The sequence below is a fragment of the Gouania willdenowi genome, chromosome 18, assembly GCF_900634775.1.
Source record: "Gouania willdenowi chromosome 18, fGouWil2.1, whole genome shotgun sequence".
Taxonomy (NCBI): domain Eukaryota; kingdom Metazoa; phylum Chordata; class Actinopteri; order Blenniiformes; family Gobiesocidae; genus Gouania; species Gouania willdenowi.
Window position 1 is genome coordinate 3,840,518 of NC_041061.1, and position 18,557 is coordinate 3,859,074.

Sequence of the window (18,557 nt, forward strand, 5' to 3'; positions counted from 1 at the left end):
AAAACTGCAAAAATAAACACATAAAATGAGAGAAAAATATACAAAATTACAAGATTACACGACTTTAAAAACACACAAAATAAGAGAAAAACATACAAAATAAAAATAAATATTTTCAAAAACACAAAATACAACAAAAACAACAAAAAACTGCAAAAAAAAAAAAAGACGAGAGAAAAATGTACAAAATTACAACAAAATTACGTAAAACGACTCCAAAAACACAAAAAATTACATCAAAAACACACAAAATGAGAGAAAAACATATAAATCAACAACAAAAAATACAATAAATCTTTTCAAAACACAAAAATACAACAAAAACAAACAAAATGAGGGAAAAATATACGAATGACCAGAAAAATACACAGATTGATTGAAAATTATACAAAATGACATTACATAAAATGACTCGGAAAAACAACAACAAAATTACAGAAAAACATACCAATTGACAACAAAAAAAGAAGAAATATTTTCAAAAACACAAAATACAACAAAAAACTGCAAAAACAAACACACAGGAAGAGAAAAATATACAAAATTACAACAAGATTACATAAAACGACTTTAAAAACACACAAAATGAGAGAAAAATATAGAAATGACAAAAAACAAACACGCAAAACAATTGATATGATTCCATTTTTGTGCTCTCTCTCTCTCTCTCTGTCTCTCTCTCTCTCTCTCTCTCTCTCTCTTTCTTTCTCTCTCTCTCTGTGTACTTTGGGCGCGCCACGCTGAGATTGTAAGCCCCACCTACTGCGGAAGCCCCGCCCACTGCAGGTTTCAGGAAGTCTTTGAACACCTGTCGTCAGCTTCAGATTCAAAGTTCAGTGTTTGAGAAGAAGAAGAAGAAGAGCTTTGACTTCAGAGGAAAACATGCAGAGTGAGTTTTTATTATCTTTCCTTTATTTCTCCTCCACACCAGTTCATAGCAGTAGTTTCACCACTAAAGACACTAAAAGCTCTGGAATGTCACTTTGTAGCTCTTTTAGGATAAAACTTCATTTCTAACATTGAAAACTAACACCACCACAAACTGTTTTTATAGGTTTTCATCCAGAAACTCCCAAAATAATCCATTTTATAGTGAAAAAACCTTTATTTCAGCAGTAGTGAGAGTTAAAACCTGTGATAGCCCCCTCTGGTGGTGGATGTTAGATTACAACTCATTGAAAATACTTCCTGAAAACATTTCTACTTTTGTTTACATCGTATAATGACCATTAAATTACATTTTAATCTAATAATTAATTCATTAAGTTTCAATATCGCAATAATATCAGAGTTTTAAGATTTACTGTTTGGCGAAAAACTAAAAAATATCTCTGTTCGATATTGATTATTTATTGTTTTGCACTAAAATATGTGTTTCCCCTTTGGTCACAAAGCAAAACTGCATGAAATTGAATTAAATGTGTGTTTTATGTTTTAAAATCAACTGTTATGTTGTTGTTTTATTAGAATTTTTCGGGGATTTGCATTAAAAAAAAATTAAAAATATCAGTTTTGAACATTTATTGCTCGACGGAAAACTAAAAATATCACTGTTAAATAATTATTATTTATTGTTTTGCACCTAAACAATGAAAAAGGTGTTTTTTTTTATTTCTAAAACTGTTTTTATAAACTGTCATTTTTTTTTGAACAGATGAACACAAGTGAAATGAATTGTGTGTTTATTGTTTTAACTGTTCTGTTATTATTCACAGTTTTTCGGGGGATTAGTTTTAGAACAAAAATAGAAGAAATGACTCATTACTAAAAAAAACACACAATATACAACACAACGACTTATGACACACAAATATCAAAATGACTCAAAAAACCCCGCACAAAATTACAGAACATAGAAAAAACAACAACAAAAAGACAAATGATATTCCCGAAAACAGACAAAATACAAGAAAATGATTTATTACACACAAATAAAAAAGAAAAGTACAAAAAATGACTAAAAATTGATACACAATTACAGAACAGCATACAAAATACAAGAAATTACATAAAAAAACCCCCACAAAATACTAGAACATTTCACAAAATGCAACCTACAAAATATAACAAAAACACACAAAACGACTCACGGATACGAAAAGACACAAAATCACTCTAAGAAACACACAAAATTACAGACACATAAATCAAATGACAACAGAACATAAAGAAATGACACAAAAAAAACACAAAATACAAGAACATTTCACAAAATGATTCATGACACAAAAAACAACAACCAAATCACACAAAATTACAAAATAACAAACAAAAATAATACACAAAATACAACAAAATGACTTATGACACACAGATGAAAAACAAAAGTACAAAAAATGACTAAAAAACAATACAAAATTACAGAACAACATACTAAATCACAACAGAATGCAAGAAATCTTTTAAAAAACACAGCAAAACGACACAATACAACAAAAACACACAAAATGACTAAAAAACATTCAAAATACAACAAAATGACACAGATAGAAAACCAAAGTACAAAAAATGACTAAATACATACAAAATGACAACAGAATGCAAGAAATCTTTTAGATAACACAGCAAAATGACTCAAAAAAACCCACAAAAATTATAAAACAACATACAAAAAACAAACAACCTTTCCATAAACACAAAATATAACAAAAACACACAAAATGACCAAGGAAAAAAACACACAAAAAACCACAAAATGACTTATGACACACAAATAAACAAAAGTAGTAAAAATGACTAAAAAACTAATACAAATTGACAACAAAAAAACAACAGTAAAAGTTTGACTGTTTTCTGTGGGCGTGTGCGTGCGTGTGTGTGTGAGCAGGTTGTGTGTCATTCATAGCTCAGGCAGGTCTGGTGGACTTTCAGCATTCCTGGGATAGTTTGTGCACCACCTTTAAAAAGCCCCTCCCACTTCTATTCCATAATGTGTCCCTTGTGTTCCTGCTGTGTCATTTTGTGTTAAACTACTGTTGTTTTTATGTGTTACGAAATGAGTCGAAATGATTTCACCAAATTAGTTGACTGTAAATAAGTAATTAAAACTCAATGAAACACCATTTAAATCACAACATGTAATCATTTGTTAACAGTATTTAAGCACATAGAAAATGTAATAATAATTTAATAAACCTTTTACTTTATTTTTTCTTTTTTTTCTTCTTTTATGATCATGTGACCTTTGTTTGTTTATTTTGTCTTTATGACGTAGTTTGAACTGGACGTTAAAAGTGAGCCGTTAAACGTTTTTCCAACAAACAACAAATTCCTACATTTTTCTTTTAAAATCAAAAAAAGGGCAAATGCTGTTTTTTCAAACTAATAAACTGATATTATTTATCCTCCGTGATTGTGGGAAAAAGACAACAGATATGATAGATAGAGAGAAACAGAAATGGAAATAGTTATTATCAGTATTATTTTTGAATTTGTATTTGTTTTTTTGTTTTGTTTCTCGGAAAATATTAGGGAAATTTTCTGGTTCCTGGTTCCAACGTCACTGTATTAACTGTTTTCTAGGGAAAAATACCGTAATTCTTCATTTTCTGTCATTTTTCCTTGAATTATTTAAAAAAATTATATATTTACTTTTGTTTGAATTGTTTAGTGTTAAAAAAAGAAGAAAAAAAAAAGTCCACTGGGTTCTCACCAGGAGGGTTCTTGGGTTCCAAAACAAGAGTAAAGGGGTACTTGGGTTCCGTAATAAGAAAGAGGGGTTACTTTGTTTCTAAATAAGGAGAGGGGTACTTCGGTTATGAAATACGAGAAAGGGGGTTCTTGGGTTCAGAATAAAAAGCTTGAGAAACACTGATTGAAGATACGTAAACTTCACGCTTTGATCCTAAATGATCAGATCTTCCTTCTGATTCCAGGCGTGGCCTCTCCAGGAGCCGGCCAAGGCCTCACAGAGGACCAGTTCACCTGCTCCATCTGTCTGGAGATCTTTGTGGAGCCCATCTCCACGCCATGCGGCCACAGCTTCTGCAAGGCGTGTCTTCAGGGCTACTGGAACCACAGCAAGAAGATCCTCTGCCCCATGTGCAAGAAGACCTTCTCCAGAAAGCCGGAGATGAGCGTCAACCGCGTCCTGGCCGAGATCTCCTCCCAGTTCCAGGGTCTGATGTCGTCGGGCGGCGCCGAGGGGATGGGGTCCCCGGGCTCCACCCTAAACCTGAGCGCGGTCGGGACCCCCGGCAGCGTCAGCACCCAGGACACGGGGGAGTTCGCCCGGCCCGGAGACGTCCCGTGTGACGCCTGCATTGGGAGGAAACTGAAAGCTCACAAGTCCTGCATCAACTGTCCTGGATCGTTCTGCGAGTCTCACCTCAGGCACCACAAGAAGGTCTGAGAACGTTGGCTTTTCACTCGCTGTGTCACTTCAGCTGTGCAGAAAACGCTGAGTCATTAGTGGCTTTACATCCTTATTGTGCTGTTTTTAACAAAAAACTAGACTACAGTAAGATAGACTAAAATAAATTGATAGACTGAATAAAATTAATAGAATTAAAGATGGTAGATGAGAATAAAATAATAGACTAAAATAAAAATGATAGACTAAAATAAAGATAGTACACTAGAACAAAATAAGACTAAAACAAAATAAAATGAAATATTAAACTAAAATTAAATTAAAAGACTAACATAAAAATAATAGACTAAAAAAATAGTAGACAAGAATAAAATAATAGAGTAAAATAAAAAATAATGGACTAAAATGAATAGAGTTAAAATAAAAATAGACTAAAATAAAACAATAGACTAAAAATAAAATCTGACTAATATTATTAATCATTCAAATTATTTATTATATACATATGTTTATACTATATTTGTTTATTCTTTCATCTATTCTACCTCCTATATATCTCTATTGTTTCTTCTCTTGGCCATCCCTCTCCATACTCTGCCCTCTGTGGTAATTTAAGCTCCGCCCCCTCTGATTTTGCTCTAATTATACCATTTGTTTTGCACATTGTGCTGTTGTGGTGCTGCAGGTGAAGACCCTGACGTCCCACCGTCTGATCGAACCCACGTTCCACCTGGAGGAGAAAATCTGTAAGAAACACGAGCGTCTGCTGGACGTTTACTGTCGCTCTGACCACGTGTGCATCTGCTCCGCCTGCGCTGAAGCCAACCACAAGTCCCACGACATCGTCTCCGTCAACCACGAGTTCAAGAAAAAGGCGGTGAGTTAACCAGAGCTTTGATCTGGTTTTGGTTCTGGTTCTGATGGTGGACTGATGTGGTTCACAGAGCACTCTGGGAAAGAAGAGGTCTGAGCTGAAGATCCTGATCAAAGAGAGATCAAAGAAACTGGAGGAGATCAAACAGTCCATCAAAGTCATCAAGGTACCATCAACACACAGTTAGCCACTGTTAGCAAGGTAGCATCAACATACTGTTAGCCACTGTTAGCATGGTACCATCAACACACAGTTAGCCACTGTTAGCAAGGTAGCATCAACACACTATTAGCCACTGTTAGCATGGTAGCATCAACACACAGTTAGCCACTGTTAGCATGGTACCATCAACACACTGTTAGCCACTGTTAGCATGGCAGCATCAACACACAGTTAGCCACTGTTAGCAAGGTAGCATCAACACACTGTTGGCCACTGTTAGCATGGTAGCATCAACACACAGTTAGCCACTGTTAGCAAGGTAGCATCAACACACTGTTAGCCACCGTTAGCATGGTAGCATCAACACACTGTTAGCCACCGTTAGCATGGTAGCATCAACACACTGTTAGCCACCGTTAGCATGGTAGCATCAACACACTGTTAGCCACCGTTAGCATGGTAGCATCAACACACTGTTAGCCACCGTTAGCATGGTAGCATCAACACACTGTTAGCCACCGTTAGCATGGTAGCATCAACACACTGTTAGCCACTGTTAGCATGGTAGCATCAACACACTGTTAGCCACTGTTAGCATGGTAGCATCAACACACTGTTAGCCACCGTCAGCATGGTGCCATCAACACACTGTTAGCCACTGTCAGCATGGTACCATCAACACACTGTTAGCCACTGTTAGCATGTTAGCATCAACACACAGTTAGCCACTGTTAGCATGGTACCATCAACACACTGTTAGCCACTGTTAGCAACTATTTACTAAGACTTAGAGCAGGGATCCTCAACCTGTGGGTCATGAGCCTAAACTGGAGCACAAACACATTATTAGATTGTTGCAGACTTATATTTTGAAGGGGTGAACTACTGTATTTTCTATGGTTATGATACTTGTTTTTAGTTTGAAATCAAATTTTCATTGCAGAACTAAACAAAAAAAGAAAGAAATATTAATGGAAAATAACGGATTTAAATTTAGTACGATTCATTTATGTACTCATCTATTAATTCATTTATTTATTCGTTCATTCAAGTATTTGTTTACCTATTTATTCAGTTCTTCATTTACTCATCTATTTACATATTTATTTATTCATCTATTAATTCATATATTTATTTATCCATCTATATATTAATTTATTTAGTCATGTTTCATAACCACTTATTTTTACAGGTATACATATGTTTTTTTTTCTATTTTTAATGTTAATATTATACAAAATTATTACTATGTTCCTTAGAAGTCACTGATTATTCTTTTTTTTATTTATTAAAAATCTCTAAAAATCTAATATTGGCGTGCGTGCGTATGTCACATACTGGTCCAACCGGTGAGATCGCCGCGAGCTCACCGATTTTCTCACATAGTGAGACACGCCTCAAGGCCAGTCTTTCAAAGGACCTGTGTGTGTGTGTGTGTGTGTCTGTGTGTTAACGTTAAACAGGAACCCTGACGTTCCAGTTCAGTTACATTTTCTCCTCAACCATGATTACACAGTGTTAGATTGCAGCTGTGTGTGTGTGTGTGTGTGTGTGTGTGTGTGTGTGTGTGTGTGTGTGTGTGTGTGTGTGTGTGCGTGTGCGTGTGCGTGTGCGTGTAAACACTGAAACACACACACTGATGGACACACATTGGATCATGTGGACAAACAGTTCTCATTGTGTTTGTGTTGTCATTTTGTGTGTATTTGTTGTTTTATGTAATTCTCTTTGTGTGTTTGTGTTGTCATTTTGTGTGTATTTGTTGTTTTATGTAATTCTCTTTGTGTGTTTGTGTTGTCATTTTGTGTGTATTTGTTGTTTTATGTAATTCTCTTTGTGTGTTTGTGTTGTCATTTTGTGTGTATTTGTTGTTTTATGTAATTCTCTTTGTGTGTTTGTGTTGTCATTTTGTGTGTATTTGTTGTTTTATGTAATTCTCTTTGTGTGTTTGTGTTGTCATTTTGTGTGTATTTGTTGTTTTATGTAATTCTCTTTGTGTGTTTGTGTTGTCATTTTGTGTGTATTTGTTGTTTTATGTAATTCTCTTTGTGTGTTTGTGTTGTCATTTTGTGTGTATTTGTTGTTTTATGTAATTCTCTTTGTGTGTTTGTGTTGTCATTTTGTGTGTATTTGTTGTTTTATGTAATTCTCTTTGTGTGTTTGTGTTGTCATTTTGTGTGTATTTGTTGTTTTATGTAATTCTCTTTGTGTGTTTGTTGTGTGTGTATTATTTGTTATTGTTGTCTTTGTGTGTATTTTTGGTCTTGTTTTGTTTGTATTTGGTTTAATCTGTTGTGCTTTTGTTGTTTTGTTTGTCTAGAGTCTTTTGTGTCAGTTTGTGTATTTTTGTGGTTTTGTGTTATTTTAATATTTTTTTCTGGGATTTTATTTGTTTCATGCGTTGTTGTTCACTTGTGACTTTGTGTTGTGGTGTTTTTTGGAGTTGTGTATTTTTTTCGTAATTTTTTTTTTTGTATTTTAAGTAATTTTACATCTTTATAGTCTTTGGTGACAATTTGCGTATTTTTGTTTTTTGTGTATTTGTGTCGTCTTGTGTGTTTTGAGTAATTTTGTGTTTGTCATTTTTTGTATTTAAGTTGTTTTGTGCTTTTTTATGCTTTTGTTGTTGTGTGTTTTGTTTGTTTTGGTGTTTTATGGAGTCTTGAGTCATTTCATGTAATTTTGTTATTTTTTGTTTTTATTTAAAAAAATTTATTTTTTTGTTGGCTCGTGTGTTTTTGAAGTCATTTAGTGTATTTTTGTTGTGTTTTGAGTCATATTTTGTATTTTTCTTGTCAATTTGTGTGTTTTGTTGGACTTGTATGTATTGTCATTTTTTTGTACTTTAGTTTTTATGTTTTTGTTGACTCGTGTGTTTGAGTTTTGTGTGTTATTGGTTGCATTTTGTGTATATTTGTTGCTTTTGTTGTTGTTTTGTGTGTTCTTGAGTATTTTGTGTCAATTTGTGTATTTTTGTTTATTTATTATTAATTTGTGTTTTGTGTTTTGAGTAATTTTGTGTTTTTGTTATTTTTTTGTATTTAAATTGTTTTGTGCATTTTTGTTGGCCCGGGAGTTGTTTCTTTTGTTTTGTCATTTGATGTATTTTTAGTGAAATTTCTCACATGTTTTTTTTTTTTTTTAGGCTTTCAATGTTGTAATTTTGTGTTTCATGTATTTTTGTTATTTTTTCTGTATTTTTGTTGCCTTGTGAGTTTTTGTTTTCATTTTGTGTGTTTTGTTTTTGTTTGTATTAAACAATTGTGTATTTTTGTTATTTGGTGTATATTTGTTTGTGTATTTTTGTTGTCATTTTTTTTTGTTCTTTTGTATTTTTGTTTGCTCGTGTTTTTAAGTCATTTTGTTTGTATTTGGAATACTAATGCCTATTTTTGTCGTTTTGTCTCTTTATAGTCTTTGGTATGAAGTGTTTTTGAGAGTTTTGAGTCATTTTTTTGTATTTCTGTTGTGTATTTTGTGTGGTGAGCAGTCCCACGTGTTTTTGTTACCTTAGCACGTGGCGACGCTGGCCGAGCAGGGTATAAAGGTGAAGGGGCGGGGCTATGTGATCAAACATGAAACCATTGATGTAATGGTTCCAAAGGTTGATAAATGTGATGGTGATGGTGCTGTGTGGCCCCTACAGGCCAGTTCTCAGAAGGAGCTGGAGGAGAGCTGGCAGGTTTACGCTGAGCTCCAGCGTCTGGTGGAGCAGAGCCAGGCGGAGCTGGTGGAGCTAATCTCTGTGAGGCAGCGAGAGGCCGAGCGCCATGCCCAGGAAGTGGCCCGAGGTCTGGAAAATGAGCTCAACCAGCTGAGGAGGCGGAGCCACGAGCTGGAGGTGCACGCCCAGACCCAGGACAAAGTGCTCTTCCTGCAGGTACGGCATATTCATTAATTCATTAATCATTTATTGTGGAGAGAAAGAACAATGTTAAAGAACGCAGTTTGATTTACTCGCCCTTATAACGCGCACATTCAACTGGAGGCTCGGGGGCCACATGCGGCCCTCGGTCTTATTCTGTGTGGACCCCAACGTAAATTATTCCAAAAACACACAAAATGACAAAAAAACATACCAAACACAGCAAAAATACACAAAAAAATGACAAACACTACGAAAATCCAGAAAAATTACTTTAAAGACACACAAAACAACAACAAATATACAAAAAACCCAACAAAAAAAAATACACAACAATTACTTACAATGAAATCGTACAAAAAATACATTGAACAGCAAGAAAATAATACACAAAATGACAACAGAAATGCACAAAAATGACTTTAATAACACAAATGAACTAAAACAACAAATACATTTACAAAATGTCAATATACAAAATGGCAGCAAGAATGCACTAAACAAAAAAAACACAAAACGGCAACAAAATTACATAAAATGGAAACAGAAATACACAACAATGACTTCAACAAAACATAGAAAATGACTGAAAAACTACACAAAACCATCAATGAAAACATGCAAAAAACCCAACAAAAATATCCCAAAATAACAAATATACGAAATAACAGCTAAAACACACAAAAATGACTCTAAAAACGTACAAGTCAATGAAGATAACTGAAAAAATACACAAAACAACGAAAACATACAAAAAACAAGAAAGATACTGAAAAATCACTCAAAAAACATCATCAAACGTAGAAAATGAGAGAAAAAGCACACAAAACAAAAAAGCAACAAAAATACATAAGATGGAAATACACAAAATGACAAAAAAATACAGAAAGATTACTTTAAGCATAACATAAATACACAAAACTACAAAAAAAAAACCAATGACCTTAATGATGGGAAAACACATCAAACAACAATAAAAACACACACAAACCCATTGTTGTGTCCTACGGTAACGCACAGATTGGTCATTATTCTAACATGAATATTGATCATGTGGCCCTCAGATCAGAGACGATCACATGTCTGGCCCTCGCTGTGATAATTGGAGGAACCATCTCTGTGTTCTTTGAGCTGCTGTGATGTGCACACTCAGCTGTTTGAGCAGCGTGTGGCCTACATACGCACAACAATTAATATGCATCGAGGACACACGGGAAGAGCTCACTCAAATATTTCCAAGTTGGATTTATTTCACTCGCCTTTGAAAAACAATCTTTCTGAAGTTCCGACATTTGGAAAAGAGCAGGAAAAGTCCCTGAAGATATTTATCGTTCTACTTTATAAAATGAAAATAACAATAAATACTTAAATGAATATGAGATGGGATTAAACCCATGTTCAATAACATTGAACGTTGATTTATTTTTTAAATCAAAAGCAATGATTTAACATTACCATTAAATATTATCTTATATATTATGTATATATTACGTTATTATTTTTTCAGGAAGTTTACTTTGATCTCCTGAAATGTTTGGACTGACAACTGCCCATAAATTTCTTTTTAAAAAAAGTTGTCCAATAAAATGAAATCTTATATTATTAAAAATAATTTTCCTGGAATTATTAGGTGAAAGTCAAGACAATATCTAAGTAATCAGGAGACGCCTCTGAAGAAGTCTGGCAGTTGAAAGTATCAAAAACATCATGAGATCAAAGTAAACTAGGCAAGACCTGTATTCGCAAGGCGAATACCTTTTTTGGCACTTGAAAATTGAAAAAATTTACAAAAATGACAACCTGTGTCTGGATTTGTTGACAAGTTTGTTCTTTTTACGAATGAAATTGAAAGTAATAATGCAGGATAACCAGAAGACTGACCTTGACCTTAAATATGACCTTAAGTGGAGGCCAAGGTCACACATTGGAAAGAAAATGTTGTTCAATGGTACCAGTCTGAACACTATCTCAATTTGTGGCCAAGTTATTATTTTTTATTTTTTTGTGACATCATGAACTTTGACCCCTATCGATCTTTTTACTGGTAGGTCGTACAGCTTTGGTCCAATTAAATAAAATATTCCACTTGAGATGAGCTTTTTATAAATGTAAGAATAAAACTTATAAATATTCATAGAGATATAGAAAATGTTGGTTTTTGATACCTGACGCAACCCTGACCTTGACCTTGACATTTTGGCTCCAAAAAACGTTGACTGCACATCCTTGACATTGTCCTATGAGACAACACACGTACCATTAGTTCAGCATTAATGGCCTAGGAGGAGTTGAGGAACAAAAATAATAACAATGTATTTGTCAATTTTCAATTGCCAAATACAATTTTCTGAAAAAATTTGTCTGAATAAATGAAACCTTAACATATTATTCATGAACTTACTGGAATTATATGCTCTATTGTCATTTTTTATATTTGTTTCAAAATGAAGATTTTGTGTATTTTAGTTTTAGGTTTGGTGTATTTTTATATTATTGTGGTTGTTTTCAGGGTTTTTGTCGTGTAATCTGGATGTGGTTTTGTGTGTTGTTGTATTTTTGTTGTCATTTTATATCAGTTTGGTGTATTTTTGGAAGGAACTTCATACCAGAGACTAGTCCCACATGTTTTGGTTAGCTTAGCTTAGCATCACTGGCTAAGCAGGGCCAAAGAGTAAATGGGCGTGGCCATCCTTTTGTGTCTGGTGCATCTGTAAAAACAACAAAAACACACAAAACGGCAACAAAAACTGACAAATTACTCAAAAACAACCACTAATATACAAAATGACAGCAAAAATAACATAAAAAAACATTTAAAAAATACACAAATCAACAAAAACATATAAAATGACTGGAACATTACACAAAACAATGATGAAAACTACCAAAAATATATTAAACAGTAACATAAATACACAAAAATGAATCAGCATAAATGCGTAACAAAAATACACAAAATGACAATAAACATACACAGAAATATCTCCAAAAACAACAAATATACACAAAACATCATCATCAATCTTTTTGTAGTTATATTGTATCAGTAACTAATGTACTTCCTCTGAGACTGGTAAGGAACTTCATACCAGAGACTAGTCCCACATGTTTTGGTTAGCTTAGCATGTAGCATCACTGGCTAAGCAGGGCCAAAGGGTAAGTGGGCGTGGCCATGCTGTTGTGTCTGGTGCATCTTTAAGCCACGCCCTTTGCTGTTGGATGTTTATTTATAGGCAGGAGTGAGTCCTGTTTTTCTTTTTTCAAACTGAGTTTAAAAACTGGTGTTTTTTCCTATTTTCTGGTAGAACCTCACTGCTCTGTCACCGCCACCGGAGCCTGCTGATTGGTCAGGAGTTAGCATTAACACAGACATCTACCTGGAGACCATTCGCTCGTCTGTTAGTGGCCTCATCGACAAGTTCCAGGACGAGCTGAAGAGGCTGTACGGAAAAGGTGAGATACTGTTTGATTAGCAATACTTAAGCCAGTTTTATTTATCTATCAACATTCATATCTGTTCGCTAGTTAGCTTGTAAGCTAGTTATTTACTTTGTTTGGTGGCTAGGTAGCTAGCTGGATATCAAGGTAGCTAGGTGGTTAGGTAGTTATGTAAGAAAGAAACACTGGAGCTAAGAAAACAACGATACATTCTAAATCAAGCAAGGTTCATTAATAATTGATGTATTTAAATGTAATCAGCCTGTTTTACCCAAGCAATACAATCATTAATTTAGCTTGTTGTAATAAATCTTTCAGATTATTTTACATTATTTTACTTTTGTTCTATTTAGTTCTTTGTAACTTATTTGCTGTTCCTAATTTATTACTAGTTTTTTTTGTTGTCTTGCCAATTTTTGTGTGTGATCAATTTGTTTAAACAATATTCAAAAAATAAAATATAAAATGAAAGGATAACAATCATAATATTAATATCAATAATAAAAATTGTCAAACAAAAGGTCAAAGGTGAAATGATGGCATATGGAGGATACGTCCTGTTGCAGTTCGTTATTGTTATTATTTAAAAGTGACAAGGCTGAAAAAAGATTGGATTTTTTTTATTTTTTTATTTTTTTTATCATCCCCACAGGGACCTATAGTGTAAATTATATATTATTTATATCATCGAATCACAAAGTTTGTTTTCCACGATTTACTTTTGTTGAACTTTTTCCAAATCCAAGTTGTAAGAAATCAGATCTAAACCATTTGTTTGTTTGTTTGTTTTATCCAGTGAACAACATCTAAATCAGACATATGTAGGACAGTGTGGGAGCACTCAGGAATAGAGGAGTGACTCACCCTCACACACACACACACACACACTGCAGTTCATCCACATTAACGTTAACATCTATGGATCGTAGCGACGCGTTGACGGCCGACACGTGTCGTCTGCTCTGTGTTTTTTGACTCGTGAGTCGAGCGACTCGTTGACTTCTCTCTGATTTTGTGTCTTTGTCCTTTTCCTGACCCGCAGAGCTCCGGAAGGTGCAGAACTACTCAAGTGAGTGACAACTTATCACTGATCTTTGTTTTCTTGTTTAGATGTTGAAGAAAACTCAAGTTTTTATCATTTGATGCAGTAGGTCAGTGATTCCCTACTATGGGCCAACAAAATAATATCAACATTTATATATTCTGAGTCCTACATTCTCTGCATTTATATTTAAATGTAATATTTAGATTTAGATTTAACATTGACATGTTTTTACGAGGAAAAAAAAAACACATTTTTATGCACAAATAAACAATTTGTAAGAGATGGATAAACAAATTAACTTCCTCATTGTTTATGGGGTACCGATTGAAAAAGTTGCGCATGCTAAAATAAATAGCAACTTTTTTTGCAACATTTAAAGAAACGTGAATTCTTTTTTTCACATTACTTTTGACCAGATTTACTGCAATATTTGTGAAATTTGTGGTGTTTTTTTTCTTATAAAATTATTATATCAATGTTAAATATAATTCTGGCTTGTTCACATTAATGAGCCTTTTTTTTTGGTACTTCTGGTGAATTTGCATATTAGCTAAATATTTTGTGACATTTAGATTTAACATTTAGACTTAGATTTAACATTTAGAATGAACATTTAGATTGAACATTTAGATTTAAATGTAGCATTTAGATTAAATATTTAACATTTAGATTTAGATTTTAGACAGACCCCCACGACTCTGAAATAGGACAAAGCAGGTCTCAAAACGGATGGATAGATTTTTGATTTAACGTTGATATTATACTTTTACGAGAAATCACAAATTTCACAAATGTTGCTGTAAATCTGGTCAAAAGTAACATAAAAAAAAATTCACATACGCTTTTGCAAAAAGTGGCTGTTTATTTTAGAATGTGTAATAGGCACCTCATAATTGTTGGTGCGTTACAAACCGGTTCAGATGCGTCTGCTGACGCGTATAAACACAAAAGAAAAGCTAATGAGTAATCATGACTTGACAAAAGAACATAAACGACACTGAAATGACAAAAGCTGTCTCTGTTTTCCAATATTTTTACTCATTTTGTCAAAACATTGCACCTTTTGTTATTTCATACGTACCTTCCCGATGAATATGGAACCAATGAGCAGCCATTTTTTAATCTAGTCGTTTACATTGTAGCTCGGCAATAGGAACCAAAAATCATATCACAGTATTTGTTTCTTAGTACAGTCTTACCAGAATGAGGATTCTGGGTCAAAGTCCCTGGTGAAATGATATCCTAGCAAAATAACTGGAAAGCTTAAACAGTTAGCTTGAACCTCTGGTTGGGAATCACTGCTGTAACTAAGGCTACGTTCACACTGCAGGAAAATGTGACCCAAATCCGATCTTTTTGCACGTATACGACATGTATTTGATCTGTTAAAGACACCCCACATTTTTTGCAATACGACTGCATTCTGCACGGCCGAGGCACTTTCTGTCCGACTCCTTCATCACCACCATGTGAAAACGTTAATTCTGAGTCCCAGGAGAAGCCTCGTGGAAAAACAACAGAGTCCGTTGTACAGATGTAGCAGCATCACAGCAAACGGCTGGAGCGATGAACCTGGCTCTCTTCTTTTTCACTCTCCTTAAAGTTATGAAGTGCTGACTTCTGTTGGAAAGAAACTTTCTCAGCGCGACACATTTTTACTTCAGTTGTGTGTCACCTTATGACCTCTCCTGCGCATGTGGATCACTTCAAGGTCGCATTCCGTTCATACTCCAAAATGATGGAATACGCATTTTATAATATGTAGTACGAAACGATCTCCAAAAAAATGTACATTAAGACCTGCAGTGTCAACGTAGCCTTACTGTGTGATTGTGGCCTCAAGAGGGCGCTCTTCTAGTCTGGTGAGGTCCTTTTTGTCTTTTAGGAATGAGGTTTACTCGAGCTTAAATCTGTTGAATCTTTGGCGTTATACTTGGTCTGCGTATTTGACTCTGCCCTGTCGGGTTCAGGTGAGGTGATCTTGGACGCCTCCACAGCCCAGAGGAACCTGGCCGTGTCTGACGATGGCCGTCAGGTGAGGTACGAAGAGCACAGAACCTCGCACACGGAGGCCCCGAAGCGCTTCAGCCCGGCGCTCTTCGTCCTGGCCCTGGAGGGTCTTCGGTCCGGCCGACACTACTGGGAGGTGGACGTCACACGGAAGACAGCCTGGACGCTGGGCGTGGCCCGCGCCTCGGCCCGTCGCAAGGGTGAGATCCGGCTGAGTCCGGAGGGCGGGTACTGGTGCCTGTGGCTGAAGAGCGGAGAAGTGAAGGCCTTGGCCTCGCCTCGTCTGCCCCTTATGTTGCCGACACAACCCAGTAAAGTTGGAGTCTTCGTGGATTACGAAGCTGGCCTGATCTCATTCTACGACGTGAAGACACGTCTGCACCTCTACAGTTTTAAGGATAAGTTCACAGAGAGCCTGTATCCCATCTTCAGCCCGTGCCTCAACCAAGACGGGAAGAACTCTTGTCCACTCGTTATCACCCCGGTCAAACACAGCTAAGGCCGCCAATCAACATCAACTCAAAATCAACAATAGTTGGACTTGTTTACAAAGACTTTTACTCCCCAAAGAATTCTTTTGAAATTACGGGAGGTTGAAGTAATCCTTTTTTGATGCGCGTTTTGGTCCCTCCTTGGATCTACGAATACTAAATAAAGAATAACGTTTTGTTATAAGTTTTGCACCTTTAAAACCATGTGAAGGAAAAGTTGTTCTGTAGTTTGACAAATGTGATACCTTGGGATTTTCTACTCTCATGTTGTTACTAAGAGAATTCGAGCAGAAATTCTCAAGGTTTTTGCGCGACGGCCACACATTCGGCATTTGAAATTTGAGGATAATTGACTTGTTTTTAAATTAGTTCCTGTTTTTAGATCTTATTTTTTGTGCCGCTAGGTTTGTCTTGTTTACAAAGTTTTTCACCTTGAAGAAATTTCATTTAGTCAATTCAGAAACTAGCGGAGATTAAAGTAAACGCAGAGTTTGTAGATGTTGGCGCATCATTGGAACTGTAATTTCTAAATGAAGATGAGATTTCACATTTGAAACCATGTGAAGGTAATGTAGGATCTTAGCTTAAGGCGATACCGCAAAATCATCTACTGCCACGATTTTAGTTTGAAGATCTAACAAAGTCAAAAATAACTATGAGAACAAACTAAATCAACAATAAGGAAGGTTTGGTTCATTTTCTAAATTATCGTTTTTCCCTGACTGTGGCTGCGTTAAAGTTGTTTGCTAAACCGTTATTGCAAATACTAGTTCGCAATCAAAAACTGCTCAATCACCATTTGAACTCTGTGACTCATTTGAAAGCCTTGACGAACCACGTTTAATGATCTATTCACAATTATAATTCTAAATGAAGACAAAATGTTCCATGTTTTGCACGTTGAAACCATGTGAATTAAAAACAGTTCCTTAATTTGACCAAAGCAAAACCTGGTGGCCACTGTTGGTTGTTCCTTAATCTGTAACTTGGACCATTGAATTAAACAGATTATCCTACATTTTAGGTGTTTGTTGCCTACATTGAGCTGTCGTTTTCCAGCAGCCTGGGTGGAGTCATACCGGCATTCCTTACAGTTTTGTAATTGCTTACATTTGTGATGTCTAAACAGTAACGTCGTCATGTTGTTTTATTCACCACGATGAGTTACAGTAGTTGTGCCAAGAAAGATTGTCTGAGATAACAGAAGGAAAGAGACCTGCTTCCTAGATGTGTAAACACCATCTCTGTGAGTATGCTGCCATCTAGTGGTATAAACAGCTGCTTTATAACCTACATATATGTTATCTTTAAGCTTGGGGCAAAGCAGTTTTTTTTCAAGGGATTTTTTTTCCATGTTTCAGAATTTATATCAAGAGCTGTAACTTCATTATTCCTGTTGTACTATATATATATTTTAAAGTCCTTTCTTTATATTAGGCTTCAGCCTTTTTATAGCCTTGTTTAATAAAGAGTTTTACTCACACATACTGTCTATGCATTCACTTACCCTACACAGAGTTTTACCTTTTCTTCAACATTGATTCTGGATGGATCCTTTAGAAAAAGCAACTTTTATTACAGCAGGGCCACAAAAATAGGTTTGTATTTGATCTCAAGGTCACATGATCAACATTCATGTCTGCATTTAGAGAATGATGGCGATACAGGAAAGACTTTTGTGGTTGTTTTGTAATTTTTGGCCTTTTCTATGATTTCCTGTCTTTTTTGTGTTATGTGTTTTTGTTTTTTATGGTTTTGTTATTTTTGAATATTTTTATTGTAGTTTTGGTGTAATTTTGCATAGTTTTGTTGTGTTTTTCTGTTATTCTTTATTCTTTAATTTTGTTCTTTAATCATTTTGATTTGTTTTGTATAATTTTCATTTTTTATTTGTCATCTTGGGTGTTTTTGGCTTAATTTTGTGTATTTATTGTCCTTTTAGTGTACACATATATATGTATTGTAATTTACGAGTCATTGTGTATTTTTGTTGTCCCTATTTTTTATTTTATTTTTTGGTAATTTTGGATGTTTTTTTTAGTAATTTTTTATTGTTTTGTTTGAGTAATTTTGTGTGTTTTTGGAGTGATTTTCAACGGCGAGTCGCACAAAACTAGAGCGAAGTAACCAACATGATAATACAGTATTCCCGGTTTCCTCGGCATGCTTTAGCGTTGTGGTTTTCAGGTGGTCGTGCTCCAGGAGCCACAATTGGGATGAGCTATGATGACAAGTGCTTCTGATTGAGGTGAGTTTGAATAAAAATGTTTTATTTACTCTGCTATTAACTGTAGATGCCGATATTACATGTGGTTTCAGATTAATTTAATCAATTGTTCTAATGATTTTCTTCATCTTTC

At 34.9% G+C, this 18,557-nt stretch overlaps 1 protein-coding gene across 1 annotated transcript; it reads left to right on the plus strand.

Annotated features, from left to right (window-relative positions):
• Nucleotides 1–609: 609 nt before the first annotated feature.
• LOC114480524 (E3 ubiquitin-protein ligase TRIM39-like) lies at nt 610–17,680 on the plus strand. The gene is made up of 8 exons (XM_028474745.1): nt 610–889; nt 3,876–4,345; nt 4,998–5,189; nt 5,257–5,352; nt 8,995–9,228; nt 12,519–12,666; nt 13,694–13,720; nt 15,667–17,680. Exons 1-8 carry the CDS (start codon nt 883–885, stop codon nt 16,203–16,205), a joined length of 1,713 nt encoding a protein of 570 aa, XP_028330546.1. The 5' UTR covers nt 610–882; the 3' UTR covers nt 16,206–17,680.
• Nucleotides 17,681–18,557: the final 877 nt, after the last annotated feature.

Coding starts and splice junctions, on each gene's coding strand:
- LOC114480524 (XM_028474745.1), top strand. Junction 4,346..4,997: donor ACCTCAGGCACCACAAGAAG/GTCTGAGAACGT, acceptor GTGGTGCTGCAG/GTGAAGACCCTGACGTCCCA. Junction 5,353..8,994: donor AGTCCATCAAAGTCATCAAG/GTACCATCAACA, acceptor TGGCCCCTACAG/GCCAGTTCTCAGAAGGAGCT.